At 40.2% G+C, this 19929-nt stretch overlaps 1 protein-coding gene across 1 annotated transcript in view; it reads left to right on the forward strand.

Moving 5' to 3' along the window:
* Positions 1-19929, forward strand: part of TAFA4 (TAFA chemokine like family member 4) — a 185630-nt gene that overhangs the window by 141983 nt on the left and 23718 nt on the right. The window contains exon 4 of the mRNA XM_027039204.2: positions 4939-5094. Coding sequence (XP_026895005.1) covers positions 4939-5094 — 156 coding nt within the window. The remainder of the gene's footprint in view (positions 1-4938; positions 5095-19929) is intronic.

The raw sequence follows: 19929 nt of genomic DNA on the forward strand, positions 1-19929 counted from the left end.
GAATTTATTGGTAGTGGCCACTCGTTGGTCCCAATCTTATTGTGCAACGCATCTCTCCTGTACTTTTCTAGAAAAGTGAGTTTACTATGAAAATTTCTTGTCTGTTTTAAAAGCTTTCATTTTTTCCCCCAAGTAACAGGACTACACTACATAGCTGTGTGATGTTTATGGTGGCTAATTTTATATAACTACTTGACTGGGCCATGGGGTGCCCAGGTACTTGGTCACACTTTATTTTGTGTGTTTTTTGAGGGTGTTTTGGAGGAGTTTTGCATTCAAATTGATAGATTGAGTCAAGATTTCCCTCCTTAATGTGGGTGGGCCTTATCCAATCAGTGGAAGGCCTAAGTAGAACAAAAAGGCTGATTTTCCCCTGAGTAAGAGGGAATTATTCCTGACTATGGATTGGGACATTAATCTTTTCCTGCCATTGTAAGCTGAAACATCAGCTCTTGCTGAGTTTTGAGCCTTCCATTCGTTGAGCTGGAATGCCAACATGGGTTCTCTTGGGTCTCATCAAGCCCTTGGGCTCAGACTTGAACTGAACTTTTGGCTCCCGGGAATCTCCATCTTAGTGCCTTTACCCTAAAGATCTTAGGAATTTTCAGCTTCCATAAGCACGTGAGCCAGTTTCTTAGAGCCCTGGCTAATACAAGATGAACTGCTCAAGCAAGTACAATCTGTGGTTTTTGTGCATCCAGCTCACAATGGATTCCTGTCTTCTGCTCTCGTTCCTTAAGTACTTTTAAGAACTCGTTTCTGAAGACTTATCGCCTCCGCCAGAAACTGTAGGTTATAAAGAAATGAGGGCTATTCTTACTCCAAGACCACAGTCCAGTGTTATCAGTACACGGACAACTAGACCTGGTGACTGTATAGAGTCCCACAGACACTGTCCTCATGGAAGAAAGATGTTTTCAGTGGGAGACTGAGCCATTTCTTGTGATTGGCTGAGGTGGAGATGCCATTTTGGCGCCACTTAGTGGAATAGTAGTTAACTACAGCTCCTACCTTTCCCCTGCACACTTTGACAGTCCAGACACTGCCTGGGTTTACGTCTCTCTATTTTTCAATTTCTAGTTGTGTGACCTTGGGCAAATTAATGTTTGTACATTTTGTTAAACGTGCAAAAGGAATGAAAATAGTACCCACATCATAGCATTTTTGTAAGATTACATAGGAAAGTATTTCTAAAGAATTTAAAACAGTGCCTGCAAACTACCCTATTTTATCAAATCTAAGACCATCAATTGTGAGACAGACTGCTGTTTTGTGTATTTCTGAGAAAGAAAAGCATTGCCAATTACAGTGATAGGATGCTATCAGTTGTGATAGCTCCTGAAATATTAAAGATGAGAAAAATATGTATCTTAAAAATCAATGAAGTACAATAGTCAGTGGTCTGTATAAGTGAATAAAATCCTAGACCAGCAAGCTGATTATTCAGAGACAAGTTTGTGAAAAGCAAAAAAAAAATCTGTTTGTATTTGTGGATGGTTATCTAACTAGCAGCAAAATTCTAAGCAACTATAATATTAGTAAATGTCCAAATCACTTCTCAACTATTTTAAGTTGCTAAAACACATTTCCTTTATTTTCTTAAGGAGGTTAAGTGCTATCTTCATGGCTCTCTAGGGTCATTTAAAATCTAATTACTGTGGGGCGCCTGGGTGGCTCAGTCAGTTAAGCCTCTGACTCTTGATATTGGCTCAGATCATGCTCTCACGGTTTGTGAGATCGAGCCCTGCATGGGACTCTGCACTGACAGAGCGGAGCCCGCTCGGGATTGTCTCTCTTCCCTTCCCCTGCTCATGCTCACTCTCACTCTATCTCTCTCTCTCTTAAATAAATAAACTTAAAAAAAATCTAATTAATGCATGATGGCTGTTATATAGATGGAATATTTGTGTCCCCCCCCACCCAATTCATATGTCGAAGCGCTAATGGCCAAATGTGACTATATTTGGAGACAGAGTCTATCAGGAGGTAATAAAGGTTAAGTGAGGTCATAAGGGAGAGTTGGTGTTTTTATGGGAAGGAAAAAAAAAAGGAAGAGACAGCCGAGCACTGTCTTTGCCGCATGAGTGCGTAGTGAGAAGGCAGCTGGTTGCCGGAAACCAGGAAGAAAGCTCTCACCAGGAACTGAATTGGCCAGCATCTTGATCTGTTACTTAAGCCACCCAGCCTGTGGTACTTTGTTGTGGCAGCTGAGCAAATGGCAACAGTGGCCAACAAGGAGGGGAAGACACTGTTGGAGGACTGAGGATAAATTCACCTTGGCCCCCCCAACTACATGGCTAGCCATTCAGGGAATGTTTGACCTGACTGTGTTTGCTTGCAATTGGAAACCAGAGACAGGATCTCCTCAGGAACTCTTCGAAGACCTTACTTTTCTGCTTACTCAGCACTAAATTCCCATGCTACTTTCCTCACATTGTAATTACGATTTACTTTTACTTAATTTTTACAGTTTGTGTATAACTACCTATGGGAAATCTGCATTCTTGTTGTATACGTTTAATTAGGTTTATAGTTGTAATCACTTGATGTTTTCTTCTGTAGTGGATTGAAAACTCTCTCTCATGATGGTGGTTTGATTCTCTGGGAACTGGTTCTGCTTTTATGTGTTTTACAAATGAAACTTTGCCTTAGTATTTGTTCTTGCCAGTAATTTTGAAGTTTGCTTCCACCGACAGTTAGCACAGTATGCAGAGGAAGGGTGAGAAACTTGTCAGAATAATATAGAGGTTGTTTTGTGGAAGGGCTAACTTTATCGATTAAAAACATTGCCTAATTCAGATTTTTAAGCCAGTTTTGTGATTTGAAGGCCATGTACCAAACAACAGAAAGCAAGCAGAGCACTAGCCCCTGACAGTCTTTGGGGAAACCTGTTTTAATGAGTAGATGAGATTGCTTGTAATTCACGGAACAATTTATATGTAAATAGTACGTGTGAAAATTGAGAGTGCTCAAGGGGGCTTGAAAAGGTTGTCTTTTATTAATAATTTCTACACATTGCCTCCACAATCTTGTTTACATTGTTTTTATCAGAGCAGAGGTAAGTCTCTCCAATCCTTAATATAGCCAGAATCAGTGTATTAGTTATCTATTGCTCTGTAACAAATTAGCCTAAACCCTAGAAGCATAAAACAGCCCACAAATATTATTTCATATAGTCTCTTCTCTCATTATCAGAAATGTGGGTGTGACTTTGCTGGGTGGACCTGCTTCAGGGTTGTCTGATTGCAGTTAGCTGTCGGCTGGGGTTGGAATCTTTGAAGACTTGACCAGGGCCATAGGAACCATTGCGGGACAGTCTACAAAATAACTGGCATGTATTCTTTAAAAATGTCAAGGTTAGGGAAGATAAAGGCTGAAAAGTATTAGCTGATTAAAGAAGGCTAAAGAAATGTGAGAACGAAATACATCATAGGTCCCTGGGTTGGATCCTGAACAGGGGGAATAATGGCTATAAAGGACATTATTAGGACACCTGGAAAACCTGTAGATGATATAATAGCATTATGTAATAGCATTGTATCGGCATCAAATGTCCTGATTTCGGTAATTATGTAAGAGAATGTCTTTGTTCTTAGAAAACACACTCTCAGGTGTTATTTAAGGGTAAAGGGGTATCGTGTCTGCAACTGACTCTCAAATGGTTCAGAAAGATACATGAAAGAGAGGCAATGACAAGGCAAATAGGGTTGCATGTTAACAATGGTGAACCTACACATAAGGTCTTATATTATTCTGCTATTGCTGCTGTGACCAGTGACCACAAGTTTAGGGGCTTATTTCTGTAGGACAGAAGTTTGGCACACTAGCTGGTTCCTCTGCTCAGAGTCTGACCTCTGGGTGAAAATCAAAGTATCAGCAGGAGTGCTTTACTTATGGAGGCTCTGAGGAAGAATCTGCTTCCACATGTATTCAGTTTGTTGTCCGAACTCAGTTCCTTGTGGTTGTAGGACTGAAGTCACCATTTTCTTGCCTTTTGACCCCTCTGTCTTTAAGGCAGAGTGGTGCTTTGAGTGTTTCTGTTTTCAATCTGACTTCCCCTTCTACTTCATTTGTCTGCTTTCATGGGCTCATGTGATCACATCAGCCCTATCTGGACAATCCAGGATAATTTCCTTCTCTTAAGATCAACCAGTTAGTGATTTAAAAAAAAAATTTAGGGGCGCCTGGGTGGCCCAGTCTGTTAAGTGTCTGACTTTGGCTCAGGTCATGATCTCACCACTGGTGAGTTTGAGCCCCACATTGGGCTCCGTGCTGACAGCTCAGAGCCTGGAGCCTGCTTTGGATTTTGTGTCTCCCTCTCTCTCTGCCCCTTTCCTGCTCATGCTCATGCTAGTGCTCTGTCTCTCAGAAATAAATAAATGTTAAAAAAAATTTTTTTTTAATTTTTAAATGTTTATTTTTGAGGGGGAGAGGGGGGAGAGCATGCATGTGCAAGTGGGAGAAGAGCAGAGAGAGGGAGAGACAGAATCCCAAGCAGGTTCTGAGCCATCGGTGCAGAGCCCAATGGGAGGCTTGAACTCACTGACCGGGATCGCGATCTGAGCCAAGTTCAAGAGTTAGACACTTAACAGACTGTACCACCCAGGTGCCGCTAACCAGCTAGTGATTTAAATTATATCTGCAAAATCTCTTTTGCCATGTAAATAACATAATTTAGCTGTGGCTGTGATACTAGGAGTTGAAGGTCCTGGGGGCTGAATTTCTGACTACCACAGGTTCATAGGAGTTTTGTTTTTTTTTGCATTATTCATACCACCTTTATATATATTTGAAATTATATGAAAGGGAAAAGTTATAAAGATTCCTAAGCATAGAACAGGAAGTTAGAAAATGTAGTCATGGCATCATTCGTCTATGTGGTAGCTTCATTTTTTCCTCACAGTGCCGGGTTTGTTTTTCTCCCCCTTTATCCATCAGGTCACCACCAAATCAAGCAAGGGACCTGTGAGGTGGTCGCTGTGCACAGGTGCTGTAATAAGAACCGCATAGAAGAGCGATCGCAAACAGTCAAGTGTTCCTGCTTCCCAGGACAGGTTGCTGGCACAACTCGGGCTCAGCCTTCTTGCGTTGAAGGTAAGACCTTTCTGGTCCATTTTCTCCAATCCTGCAAAAAGTGCCTAAAACTACCAAGAACCTCCTTGCTTTACAGTCCTTGCAACTCAAGGAATATGAGGCTGATTCTAGGTTAGTGCTGCTCTGAAAATGAACACAATTGTAACTCCACAAATTGCTTGGTGGATAAGGGAAGTTAATTAATGATATTTCCCAACAGGTACTAGTAGGGAATTCTGTTACTGGACAATCAGGGAGATAGGCTTTGATTTTTTTTTTTTTTTTCCAACTGTCTATCCAAATCGTGTGCATCAAAGCAGTTGCTTCCTGGGGCACCTGGGTGGCTCAGTCGGTTGACCGTCTGACTTCAGCTCAGGTCATGACCTCATGGTTTGTGAGTTCGAGCCCCGCGTCAGGCTCTGTGCTGACAGCTCAGAGCCTGGAGCCTGCTTCGGATTCTGTGTCTCCATCTCTGCCCCTCCCCTGCTCATGCCTCTCTCTCTATCTCTTTCTCTCACAAGTAAATAAACATTAAAAATATATATATTAAAAAAAAAAAGCAGTTGCTTCCCTAGACACAATTTTCTCCCTGATCTCAAGCTCTCAATTCCAAAGCGATTAGCACCCTGATTTGCTCAACTCATATTTAATGTTACAGACTTACATTCTCTTTATATCTAGTTTACTATTTTAACAAACATTTATGAAACATCTTCTTTGGAACAACTTCCTTGAGAAAAGTTTGGAATCACATGTCATTTATTGTCTCCAAATCCCCTAGCAGAGTGCTGTGCCAATGAATATTTTAAAAAAATGAATGTTGATAGAGGCCTGGGATTGATTCCTTTTGATGCCTCTGGCCGCTTCTAGCAGACAGCTTGTTAGAAACAAGTATCATTCCCCAGGGGAATGGATACATGAGGTTAAGGCTTGTAGCACTTGATCTATAGTGGCAAGAAAACTCCCTGAAAGTGAATGCTTCTACTCTTACTTGATGCGTGTCTAAAGGTCAGCCATTAAAATGCACATATGCATTCTTTACTCCAGAATCACACAATCAAGAATAATAATTGACTTTCCCATATCCCACCTCCCCTACCAAACACAGGTACAAATTTATGGTCTGTATGGTCACTAGAGTTGGGTATCAGCATGATCTCAGCGACCGTTAAATCTGGAAAGTGAATATGGCCAACTTACCATCTGCAATTCTTCATAGAAACCCTGGGGCCAAATGTGTTGCTGAATTCAGATTTTTTAAAGGCAGCATAGTACATACAGCATCTGTTACCTAACGAACCTACTGTCTTTTCCAGTTGTACCCCATATTCACAGATGCTGGTATTTCTACAGTGCAGTATATAGAATATTCTTTCGGAACAGGATAGGGCAAGATGACCAACCTCCTGTTAATTCAAATCAGGTTTTGTTGCCATTGTACAGAACTCCTGTCCATTTTCAGAGCTTTTTGGATTTGGGGATACAGATAAAGGATTGTAATCTATAAAAGAAGATGGTTAACATTAAAACAAGAGACACTTAAAAGAAATTTGCAAAGTTCCTCTCTCTCCAGCCGGGACAGCTGAACATACTTATTTTCTCCATCAATTGAATCCAAACCATACCTGTTTTGTCTCCAATTCTCTGTGCCGCTGTCACCTCCACAGTGTAGGAGCCCAGATTACATTTTGACAAGCTTACTACTCCTATCTCCCATTTTCCGCCCTGCAGTCAGAAGATCCTTCTGCAAAAACAGAACTTATCATGTCAGTCCTGTGTTCAAAACCACATTTGCGTGACCTCCCAGTATCTTTAAAATAAAATCCAAATTCTTTACCCTGGCTTTTGAAGCCTGGCGTAGTCTGGCTCTGGCTCCCTCCTCTCTTTCAACTATACTACCCACATCCAAGTGGGGTCCTTTATGTTCCCTTTTTATTTTTGAGGGGGTGGGTGGGGAAGGGACAGGGAGAGAGGAGGACAGAGGATCCAAAGTGGGCTCTGTGCTGACAGCAGAGAGCCTGATAATAGGGCTCAAACTCACAAACTCTGAGATCATGAACTGAACCAAAGTTGGATGCTTAACCAACTGTGCCCCTAGGTGCCTTACTTTATGTTCCCTTTTATCCTGCACTTGTACCTGTATCCTTGGCCTGGATCATTGCCTTCTTCCCCACAACACACATTCTGTCTACTTAATTCCTCCTTTCCTTCCATATCTCCTGTATGCTCTTGGGTCTCCCTGTATATCCAGTTCATGACATGTATCCCGTTATGTTTTCAGATCTGAATGTGTGCGTTCCATTAATCTCTAGGTTGCTTGAAGATGGGAGCTGTCTCTCTTTCTTCTTTCTACCCACCCTCGCATTGGCTGGTGCATGAATGATTTGGGCACAATGGAGAACATAATCATTTTCAGTAATCATAGATTGTTTTCAAATGAATGTGTTTGTTTACTGTGTGGATTTTAAACCTCAAGAATTTTGAATTATAGCATAAACTCTATTCTATCCAGCATAGAATCTTTAGATATAAGAAGTCTTCTACATTTCTCTCAAAGCATCAGGATCTGGAAAATACAGTTAGGGTAGCAATCATATTTAATATCTTTCCTTTACTAAAGAAAATATTAATACCTTATTCTGCAGTAGCTTATTTTAATCTTTATATACATTTATTATTTGGGCCAAATCCCTGTTGGCCACCACTGTAAGAATAACTGCATTTATCTGTTTGGTCAATACATTTTTTTTTTTTTTTGGCCTATTTGTGTATTTGAGATAGTTCTCCAGAAAAAGTGGTATATTGCAGTATGAATGCATGTTTTACCCAAATGGTATCATATTGTGTGTGTGTGTGTGTGTGTGTGTGTGTGTGTGTGTGTGTTTTAAATTTACATCCAAGTTAGCATATAGTACAACAGTGATTTCAGGAGTAGATCCCTTAATGCCCCTCACCTATTTAGCCCATCCCCCCTCCCGCAACCCCTCCAGCAACTCTCTGTTTGTTCTCCATATTTAAGAGTCTCATATGTTTTGTCCCCCTCCCTGTTTTTGTATTATTTTTGCTTCCCTTCCATTAGGTTCATCTCTTTTTTATCTTAAAGTCCTCGTATGAGTGAAGTCCTGTGATCCTTTGTTTCTATGACTAATTTTGCTTATCATAATACCCTCTAGTTGCATCCACATAGCTGCAAACAGCAAGATTTCATTCTTTTTGATTGCCGAGTAATAACTCCAATGTTTGTGGGTGTGTGTGTGTGTCACACCCCCCCCCACACACACATCCCACCCCCCCACACCCCCACACACACACCACATCTTCTTTATCCATTCATCCATCGATGGACATTGGGCTCTTTCCATACTTTGGCTATTGTTGATACTGCTGCTATAAATATTGGGGTGCGTGTGCCCCTTTGAAATATCATACCCGTATCCCTTGGATAAATACCTAGTAGTCCAATTGCTGGGTTGGAGGGTAGTTCTATTTTTAATTTTTTGAGTAAGTTCCATAGTTTTTTTCCAGAGGGGCTGCACCAGCTTGCATTGCCACCAACAATGCAAAAGAGATCCTCTTTCTCTGCATCCTCGCCAACATCTGTCGTTGCCTGAGTTGTTAATGTTAGCCACTCTGATGGTGTGAGGTGGTATCTCATTGTGGTTTTGATTTGTATTTCCTTAGTGAGTGATGTTGAGCATTTTTTCATGTGTTGGTTGGCCATCTGGATGTCTTCTTTGGAGAAGTGTCTATTCATGTCTTTTGCCCATTTCTTCACTGGATGATTTGGTTTTTGGGGTGTTGAGTTTGATAAGTTCTTTATACATTTTGGATACTAACCCTTTATCTGATAATGTCGTTTGAAAATATCTTGTCCCATTCTGTCAGTTGCCTTTTAGTTTTGCTGATTGTTTCCTTCACTGTGCAGAAGCTTTATTTTGATGAGGTCCCAATAGTTCATTTTTGCTTTTGTTTCCCTTGCCTCCAGAGACGTGTTGAGTAAGAAGTTGCTGCAGTCAAGGTCAAAAAGGTTTTTCCCTGCTTTCTCCTGGAGGATTGTGATGGTTTCCTGTCTTATATTTAGGTCTTTCATTGATTTTGAGTTTATTCTTGTCTATGGTGTAAGAAAATGGTCCAGGTTCACTCTTCTGCATGTCGCTGTCCAGTTTTCCCAGCACCACTTGCTGAAGAGACTGTCTTTTATTCCATTGGATATTCTTTCCTACTTTGTCAGATTAGTTGGCTATGCATTTGTGGGTCCCTTTCTGGGCTCTCTATTCTGTTCAACTGATCTGAGTGTCTTTTACTGTGCCAGTACCATACTGTCTTGATGGTCTTGATGATTACAGCTTTGTAATATAGTTTGAAGTCTGGGATTGTCATGCCTCCAGCTTTGGTTTTCTTTTTCAGGATTGCTTTGGCTAATTGGGGTCTTTTCTGGTTCCATACAAATTTTAGGATTGTGTTTCTAGCTCTGTGAAGAATGCTGGTGGTATTTTGATAGTATTGCATTGAATATGTAGATTGCTTTGGGTAGTATTGACATTTTAACAATATTTGTTCTTCCTATTCAGGAGCATTGAATATTTTTCTGCTTTCTTCTGTCTTCTTCAATTTCTTTCATAAGCTTTCTATAGTTTTCAGTGTATAGATTTTTCACCTCTTTGGTTAGGTTTATTCCTAGGCATTTTATGGGTTTTTGTGCAATTGTAAACGGGATTGATTCCTTGATTTCTCTTTTTGTTGCTTCATTCTTGGTATATAGAAATGCATCTGATTTCTGTGCATTGATTTTATATCCTGTGACTTTGCTGAATTCATGAATAAATTGTAGCAGTTTTTTTGGTGGAATATTTTGGGTTTTCCATACAGAATATCATGTCATCTGAGAAGAGTGAAAGTTTGACCTCCTCTTGGCCGATTTGGATGCCTTTTATTTCTTTGTGTTGTCTGATTGCTGACGCTAAGATTTCCAGTACTATGTTGAATAACAGTGGCGAGAGTGGACATCCCTGTCTTCTTCCTGACCTTGGAGGGGAAACCTCTCAGCTTTTCCCCATTGAGGATAATATTAGCATTGGATCTTTCGTAGATGGTTTTTATGATCTCGAGGTATGATTCTTCTATCCCTACTTTCTTGAGAGTTTTTATCAAGAAAGGATGCTGTATTTTGTCAAATGCTTTCTTTGCATTGATTGAGAGGATAATGTGGTTCTTGTTCTTTCTTTTATTGATGTGATGAATCACATTAATTGTTTTGCAGGTATTGAACCAGCCTTGCATCCCAGGTAAAAATCCCTCTTGGTCATGGTGAATAATTTTTTAATGTATTGTTGGATCCGATTGGCTAATATCTTGTTGAGCATTTTTTCATCCATGTTCATCAGGGAAATTGGTATATAGTTCTCCTTTTTTAGTGGGGTCTTTGTATGGTCTTGGAATCAAGGTAATGCTGGCTTCATAGAAAGAGTTTGGATGTTTTCCTTCCATTTCTATTTTTTCAGAACAGCTTCAAAAGAGCTTCTTAACACTTCTTTAAATGTTGGGTAGAATTCCCCCGGAAAGGCATCTTGGCCCTGGACTCTTGTTTTTTGGGAGATTTTTGATTGCTGATTCAATTTCTTGACTGGTTATGGGTTTGTTCAAATTTTCTATTTCTTCCTGTTTCATTTTTGGTAGTTTATATGTTTCTAGAAATTTGTCCATTTCTTCCAGATTGCCTATTTTACTGGCATTTAATTGCTGATAATATTCTCATATTATTATTTGTATTTCTGCTGTGTTGGTTGTGATCTCTCCTCTTTCATTCTTGATTTTATTTATTTGGTTCCTTTCCACTTTCTTTTTGATCAAACTGGCTAGTGGTTTATCAATTTTGTTAATTCTTTCAAAGAATTGGCTTCTGGTTTCATTGATCTGTTCTGTTTTTTTTGGAGGGGGGGGGGTTGTTAGCTTTGATTTCTGCTCTACTCTTTATTATTTCCTGTCTTGTGCTGGTTTGGGGTTTTATTTGCTGTTTATTTCCCAACTCTTTAAGGTGTAAGACTAGGTTGTGTATCTGACACATTTCTTTGTTCTTCAGGAAGGCCTGGATGGCTATATATTTTCCTTTTATCACCACCTTTGCTGCATCCCAGAGGTTTTGGGCTGTGGTGTTATCATTTTCATTGCCTTCGATGTACTTTTTAATTTTCTCTTTAACTCCTTGGTTAGCCCATTCATTCTTCAGTAGGATGGTCTTTAGTCTCCAAGTATTTGTTATATTTCCATATTTTTTCTTGTGGTTGATTTTGAGTTTCATAGCGTTGTGGTCTGAAAATATGCATGGGATAATCTTGATCTTTTTATACTTGTTGAGGGCTGATGTGTGTCCCAGTGTGATCTATTCTGGAGAACGTTCCATGCGCACTGATGAAGAATGTATATTCTGCTTTAGGATGAAGTGTTCTGAATATATCTGTTGAGTCCATCTGGTCCAGTGTGTCATTCAAATCCATTGTTTCCTTGTTGATTTTCTGTTTAGATGCTCTGTCCAGTGTTGTAAGTGGGGTGTTGAAGTCCCCTACTATTATGGTATTATTGCCAGTGAGTTTCTTTATGTTCATGATTAATTGATTTATATATTTGGATGCTCTCACGTTGGAGGCATAAATTTTTACAATTGTTAGATCTTCTTCATGGACAGACCACTTAATTATGATATAATGCCCTTCTTCATCTGTTGTTACAGCCTTTATTTTAAAATCTAGATTGTCTGATATAAGTATGGCTACTCCAGCTTTCTTTTGTCAACTATTAGCATGGTAGATGGTTCTCCATCCCCTTACTTGCAATCTGAAGGTGTCTTTAGGTCCCAAGTGGGTCTCTTGTAAACAGCATATAGATAGATTTTGTGTTCTCATCCATTCTGTTACCATATGTCTTTTGATTGGAGTGTCTAGTCCATTGACATTTATAGTGAGTACTGAAAGATATGAATTTATTGCCATTATGTTGCCTGCAGAGCTGGAATTTCTGGTGGTCCTTTCTAGTTTTTGTTGCTCTTGGTCTTTTTTTTTTCCTCCCATCTTTTCTTTCCTCAGAGAGTCCCCCCTAAATTTCTTTCAGGGCTGGTTTAGTAGTCATAAACTCCTTTAATTTTTGTCTGGGGAACTTTTAATCTCACCTTCTACTTTGAATGACAGTCTTGCGGGATAAAACATTCTTGGCTGCATATTTCCCGATACAGCACATTAAATATATCCTGCCACTTCTTTCTGGCCTGCCAAGTTTTTGTGGATAGGTCTGCTTCAAACCTGATCTGTCTTCCCTTGTGAGTTAAGGACTTTTTTCCCTTGCTGCTTTCATGATTCTTTCCTTGCCTGAGTATTTTGTGAATTTGACTATGATATGTCTTGTTGATGGTCAGTTTTTGTTGAATCTAATGGGAGCCCTCTGTGCTTCCTGGATTTTGATGTCTGTGTCTTTCCCCAGGTTAGGAAAGTTTTCTGCTGTGATTTGGTCACAACACCCTTCTACCTCTTTTTCTCTGTCTTCATCTTCTGGGACCCCTATGATTCTGATGTTGTTCCTTTTTAATGAGTCATTGGTTTCCCTAATTCTTAAATCGTCTCTTTTGCTACTTTCCCTCTTTTTTTTCTGCTTCATTATTCTCCATAAGTTTGTCCTCTGTATTGCTGATTTGCTGCTCTGCCTCATCCATTCTTGCCACCATGGCATCCCTTTGAGATTGCAGCTCAGTTATAGCTTTTATTAATTCATCTGGACAAGCTTTTACTTCTTTTATCTCCACAGAAAGGGATTCTAATATATTTTCAAACCTAGTTAGTAGTCTTAATATCGTGATTCAGAATTCTGTTCAAACATATTGCTTGTATCTGTGTTAAGTCCCAGTCTGTCGTTTCTTCCTGCTATTTCTTTTGTAGTGAATTCCTTCGTTTTGTCATTTTGAAAGAAGAAACGGAATTAATAAGGTAAAAAAATTGAAATTTAAAAATTAAAAACAACACACACAGATCAAATAAATGATGCTAGATCCTAGGTGTGTTTTGGTGTGGGTGTTGAAAGGAGCTTAACAGGTTAGAGAAAAAAGAGAAAGATAAGAAAGGAAAAAAAAAAGGAAAACGTTTAAAAATTTGAAAAAAATGAATACAGTGAAATAGAATAAAATGAAATGATGGAAGTAAAATATAATTTGAAAAATTTACAAAAAAGTAAAATATATAGTGGAAAAAATTAAAAATATTTTTAATAAAAATACAAAATAAAAATATTTTATTTCTCTGTGTTCAAGAAAAAGAAAAAAAATTGAATAGATGGATCAGTGTACAGACTGAAATACGATTGTAATTACACAAGTTTCCCCTAGAAGTCAAACTATGAAGCACTTCATAGTCCATAAATTAAGCAGGCAGAGAGATTTGTGGTGTTCCTGAAGAGTGAGGATGGCCCAGTTGGCCAGGGCTTAGTGTAATGGCTCCATTCTCCACTAGATGGCGCTGCTTAGCGCATGGGGTGTATTGTGGTGGTGCTTGTAGGGGTGTATGCGCATGTGCAGGAGGGGTGAAAAGGGTGTCACCCAGCTACCCAGTCTCTAGTATCAGAACTCTGTTCTGCCTGATCAGCAATCGCACACCCATCCTTTGTCTCTGGCTTCCATCCATTCCCCACTTTTACGTTGTCCATGACCAAGCTGTTAGGCTGCCAGGCGGTACCTACCTCCTGAGTTTTATCTCAGATGCAGCTTTGTTTCCCAACCCTTCACTTCTGAGAAACTGCAGTTTGATCCACTCAGACCTTCTGGGGGAGGGTCTCACTGAGCAACGGCCAGGTGCCAGCCACACTACACGATGTGCTGCTGCCGATGCCCAGAGACTGTGGCTGGGTGCCAGCCCACCCCAGAAAAAATTCACGCAATTGTGTAGCAGTGTTTCAGGGATTATGGAAAATCACAACACACATCTGGCGCCAGGCTTCACCCTTAATGTCCTTGTTCCAGCACCAGCGAATGTGGTTGTTCTTTGGGGTCTGCTGGGACCTTTGCCTGTGGAGTAGCTGCACAGCCTCTACCAAATGTCCTCCCAGCAGGGGAACCACCTTTCCCTCTGTGGCCCAAGGACCCCTTGGACCTCACTCTCTGCCCCTGGGGATTTGCCCTTCCCACCAGAGTCCTGCTAGGTATAGAGCTACACAGTTTCAGACTCTGCACTCCCCTTGTTTATAGAGTCGTAATAGAATTTAAACCCTCTCCTTTCTCCCTTTTTTGTTGAGTCCCTGTGGCTGTTTCCACTTTTCCACTTTCCACTTTCTCTCCAGATGCTTTTCCTGTACTCTCCCCACCCCCCTCTGTCCTCTCTCTGCAAGCAAAAGCAGCTCCCTGCCCTCTGTGGCTTCTCTCTCCCCCAGTTTACCTCTTTGTGCCATATACCTGCTGAGTTCTGTGGTTCAGGTTGTGCATATTGTGTTAATCTTCAAATCAGTTTTCTAGGTGTGCAAGGTGGTTTAGTGTTGATCTGGCTGTATTTCATGGATGAGAGATGCAAAAAACACAAACAAACCCAAAAACAAAAAAAACCCCTTCCATGCTGTTCTGCCATCTTGGTCCCTCCACCAATATTGTGTACTTCTTAATCCAACCTGTTATCATTATTATGTTGATGAGATCTTTGTGTACTGGTACCTATTGACCTGTTTTTTGTTTTGTTTTGTTTTACCTTTTTTCTTTTATTTTTTTTTTTACTCGCTTGATTAGCATTTCATTGAACGGCTGGGTAATAATTTGTTTAGCTGTTCATCTACTGCAGGACATTTTAGTTGTGTCTGTGTCAAGACAAAGAGACTCATGCTAACTAAATGATTTCCTTAGTGTCATATGATGAGTAAGTAATAGAGATCAATTATTTGGTATCTGAGCAGAGTTGGTTCAGTAGAACATTCTGTGATGATGTATATATTCTTTCTATATATCTCAGCTAGATGTGTTGATGCACGTATGTCCACTAACATTGGTAACCACTAACCACATGTGGCTATTGAGCATTTGAGATGTTACTGGTATGGATTTAAATTTAAATTGGAACTTGTAACTAGAAGCGTCTCTATTGAACATTGCAGGATTAGCTGTATATACATATGTAGCTCATGAATACAACATTTGTATCCAGAGAATAACCAAATTCTGAAGGGTAGGATTATGATTGTGTGTTAATATTTGTGTCCCCTGCACCTAGCCTAGCCTGGCAAACAGGCAGTGTTCAATAAATGTTTATTGGATCAAAGTCACAGAGGAGATGTTGGAAGTCGTAGTTTAGGCTCTAGTTAGAATATGTGTCTGTTTTCATATCCCCCTGATCTTCTATTCATTATTTGAATGCTTCCATTAGGGCTTTTTAGCTTTATCCCATAATAATCTTTATCCCACAATAATTATGCAGGATCATGCTGCTAGTTGGTTTGTGGAAGACCTAGTCTCTGCTGATCCGTTCCTCTTTTCATATTTGTCAATAAGAATGTGGAGAGGATCTAAAATATAAAATTCACTTGAATTTACATTTAAATTAAAACAAAAGCGAGAAGACATTGGAGCAGGGCATTAATTAATGTTGACATAGAAAGTGGAATCTCCTTACGCATTTCTGTTAATCTAGAGCACAGATACTTACGTTGTGTTTCCATTGCTTTTCCATAAAATCATAGCTTTTATTAGTTAAAAAGGGAGAAAAATTAGCTGTTGTTTTTCCTCCAATAAGTTCTTTTTTTTCTTAGTTATAATTAACTTATAAAATCCTGTATTGTTGAAATGTGTCTGTCCCACACATTGGGGATTTGGGCAGAGGGGTGGGAAATTACTTGATTATAGCCAAGGTTACTTGGTTCCTACAGCAAACAACTATGTGGTTGGTGAACATGTTTCCATTTGAATCTTCAACTGCCAAATATACGGAGCTGTTTAATGACGGGAACTGTATTCTTCACATTTATCAAAATACCACTCCACAGAGATAATGCTGAATGCTTTATGATAAAACGGGATGAATGTGTACTATGGTGAAGCATCATTTATTTTGTCAGAGTGAATGCTTTCTAAACATTGGGTTTAAAAAAGACTAATAAAAGCTGAGAAATGGGAGGCAGCTATTTTTTTTCTTCTTCTGATGCCCCAGTTTGTTTTCTGAGATGTCACAGATTACTTAGTTAAGGCCTAGAATTCCTGTTCATATTGTAGGCAACTTGCGTGGCTTTATGGACTGTGTGATAAGTTACAGAGTCTGTCTTCAAGATGTGATTTCACAAGGTTTTGTGACTGGCTGTGTTCCATGATGCCACCTGAAAGACAAAGTGGGTTTCTGAGTTTTTCCCAGTGGCGGTAGGGTGAATGACAACAAGGTGTACTTTACAGAAGCACTGGGGGAGGTTGGAAGGATGTGCACGCTGCATACATTGGTTCATTATATTTTAACTTAGCACATTGTACCTGGCATGTCCTAGGTGCTGGGGGATAGCATGTTAATGGGACCCTGGCCCTGCTTTCAAGGAGCTCAGTTTATGGGGAAAGAGAGACAAACTCTAGGAAATAAGGTACTTGAAGAGTAAGCAGATGTGGGGTCAGGGATGACATCCAGTGAGAAGCACTGGGTCTGATTTCACCAGGCAGGAGGGGAACTAAGTGGTGTAGCAGGGTAAAGCATGTCAGGATGAGCAGGGTGACCATGGGAACTAGAAGCAGCTCGTTTGGGCTCTGAGGTGGTCATAGTTGAGGCTGCAGATGCAGGCAGAGCCTTTGCTATTAGAGACCTGCCGTCAACTCAGATTTTAGGATTTAATTCCTGCCTTTGGGGAATTTATATTCAAGGAGCAAGGTTGATCTCAAATACCCTAAAATTCCGGAAAAGGAACGATGTGATCTCTGAATTTGACGGGTCAGATAGGTTGTCAGCATAGGTTTCAGGGTGAGCCCTGGAGTAGCCAGGATTTGTGTGTGGGAGAGAGAGCAGTGAGAGTGAGCCAGAGAAACAGATTCAGAGAGAGATGATGCAGATTTTCGTCTTGGGGGATTGGCCACAGTGGAGGCAGGAGGGAAGACAAGGAGTAGAGGTGGCATTGTATTTACCATGTTATTGGGATTATTTTCACCAGCCAAAGCTTTAATGAAGTCTCATGAACTAGCTCAGCTTCTCATCATGGGCTGAGTACATCTCTGTAACCAGAGTTAAAATTTTTTTTTTCATGTTTATTATTTTGCAAGAGAGAGAAACCGTGCAAGTTGGGTGGGCGGGCCGAGAGAGGGAGACACAATCCGAAGCAGGCTCCAGACTCCGAGCTGTCTGCACAGAACTGGACTGGGGCTCGAACCCGTGGACGGTGGACCCCAGCATGATGACCTGAGCTGAAATTGGATGCTTAGCTGACTGAACCACCCAGGCGCCCCTTTATTTTTGATTGAGAGTGTGTGCAAGTGAGGGAGGGGCAGAGAAGGGGAGAGACAGAATCCCAGGCAGGCTCTGCACTGTCAGTGCAGAGACCCTTGCAGGGCTCACACTCAACCAATGGTGAGAAAGAGTCAGACCTTTAACTGACCGACCCACCCAGGCGCCCCCCCCTCGATCAATGTTTCTTAACCAGGGGTGATTTTGGCCATCCTAGGGATATTTGATGATGTCTGGAAATACTTTGGGTTGTATACTGGGGGAGAGGGTGCTACTGGCATCTCGTGGGTTGAAGTCAGGGATGCTGGTGACAGTGTTATCATTTGCATGTATACCCCATACAATCGAGAATTATGGGGCCTCTAAAGGGCTACGATCAAGTAACTCTGCCTTAGAGGCAGGTCCCTGCTGCACATGGTTGTACTGTGTGAGCTTGCACGTAGTTTAGAAGACAAACCTAGATCCCAAAAGATCGTTCTGTACATATTTATCCACAGCTTCAGTCAGTACTGTGTGTACTTTGCGGAAAAAACAGTACCTTGTTATATGTGAAGTGTGTGAACAAGTGAAAGGTTCTTGAACAAAAAATCGTGTTCTTAGCACTGCCTTTTTGCATGTTACCTGGGTCAGGTTGGAATGGCTTCTTTTCTTGAAATAACAAATCTAAATTGGCAGGTCTTCCCACCTGCCTACCTTTAAAGTTAACCAACGGCTTAAAGTTAACAAACCTTTCTTTAAGGTTAATTCGCCAAGAGCATCTTGAAATGACAATGTTAAGAACAAAGTAGCTAAGTATATTAGACACTCAGAGCATATTTTTGTGATCGTTTCTATTTTTAAGACATCGATATTCTAGGAAGATGTGTTCTTCACCTTTCTGTCTGTAGTTTCATCGTCAAAGTGCCCTTTTCTTTAGAAAAGCTTAACTGGGCGTAAATACAACTGAACTAAGACAAAAAATGGAAGACCACCTCCTGAGAAGTGAGCCTGTTTGTTGGTAGTCTTATTCAAAGGTGGGTTTATGTAAATAGCTATATGAATACATACTGTGTTTTATGTCATGGAGTAATATTTAATTGGGACAAGGAATAGAAAAAAATCTCAATCTACTTTATGCAACAGAGAGGACAGAAAATGTACCAGGAACGAAATAGCTAATTGGTCCCATTATATTTTCACCTAGAAAACAGCATTACAGAAAACACTAGTCACTACCATACAAGCAGAGCTTCAGGGTTTTTTGTTTTGTTTTGGGTTGGTTTTTTTTTTGTCTTTCTACATAAAACTAGAAATTCATTATAGGTTGGCAGCTTGAAGATAGGGATGTTTTGTATTTTCATAAGTCAGGAAGGCATGGGGCTTTCTAAAGAATTTTATTTTAAAAATAGAAGTGACAAGACACTTTCTCATTATGAAATTTTATAACAGGATAAAATAGATACCTCCTACAAACTTATTTTCCTCTGGAGACAAGGCTCAGTTAAGTGGGCAGATGTTCTCAAGAGTTATTTTAACAAAATCCTGCTCCTGGGTCCTTTGTTTCCACCCAAAGCTGAGCTCAGTACGCACTCAGAGCTTGACCTTCTGGGCTTTTTTCTAAAGATTTTTTTTAATGTTTGTTTGTTTTTAAGACAGAGACAGAGCACCAGCAGGGGGAGGGGCAGAGGGAGCCACAGAATCCCAGGTAGGCTCCAGGCTCTGAGCTGTCAGCACATAGCCGGACAGGGGGCTTGAAGCCATGAGCTGTGAGATCATGACCTGAGCTGAAGTTGGATGCTCAACCCACTGAGACACCCAGATGCCCGGACTTCTGGACTTTTTAATCACCTTATTCACTGGTGGGTGAAGCCCTTAAATGGTCCTCACTTTAGCTGTGAGTTCTTTAGTCAGTCTTTAACCCATTAAGGAACTGGAAACTTTTCTTGTGGCTACTGTGGTGCTTCTCGTGAAGGTTTCCTTTCTGAAAGAGTATTTGTTGTTAAGTAAGTCTTTAACACACTTGTAGGGTCCCACGTATTCACTAAGATATGAAAATGATTTTTTTTAAGCAAATAGCAACCTATCCTGAAATTTAAAGTCTATGTTAAGGAACCTACTGTGAATCTGTCTTCAGAAAAATCACATTTTCCAGTTAAATGAAAGAAAACTGGTAAATAATTTCACAAGAGCTCGATCTTCCATGCTTTGTTATTTTATTTAAATAAATTTACGTTTTTAAAGTATTCTGAAACTATTTTACTCTTTTCTATAGTTAAGAATTGGCATTTTTTTTAAATCCCCTCAAGCTCCTTTTCTAGATTTGGCATCAGAATTATCTTGGGACCCCATGAGGCCAATAAGGGCTTGTATTTCTCTGCTGTGAAGTTGAGATAGAAAGAATCAAATTATTTCCTCTGTAGGGAATTTACGCCCAGATTTCTCAACTTATGCCTCA

This window comes from Acinonyx jubatus, chromosome A2 (genome assembly GCF_027475565.1).
Source record: "Acinonyx jubatus isolate Ajub_Pintada_27869175 chromosome A2, VMU_Ajub_asm_v1.0, whole genome shotgun sequence".
Taxonomy (NCBI): domain Eukaryota; kingdom Metazoa; phylum Chordata; class Mammalia; order Carnivora; family Felidae; genus Acinonyx; species Acinonyx jubatus.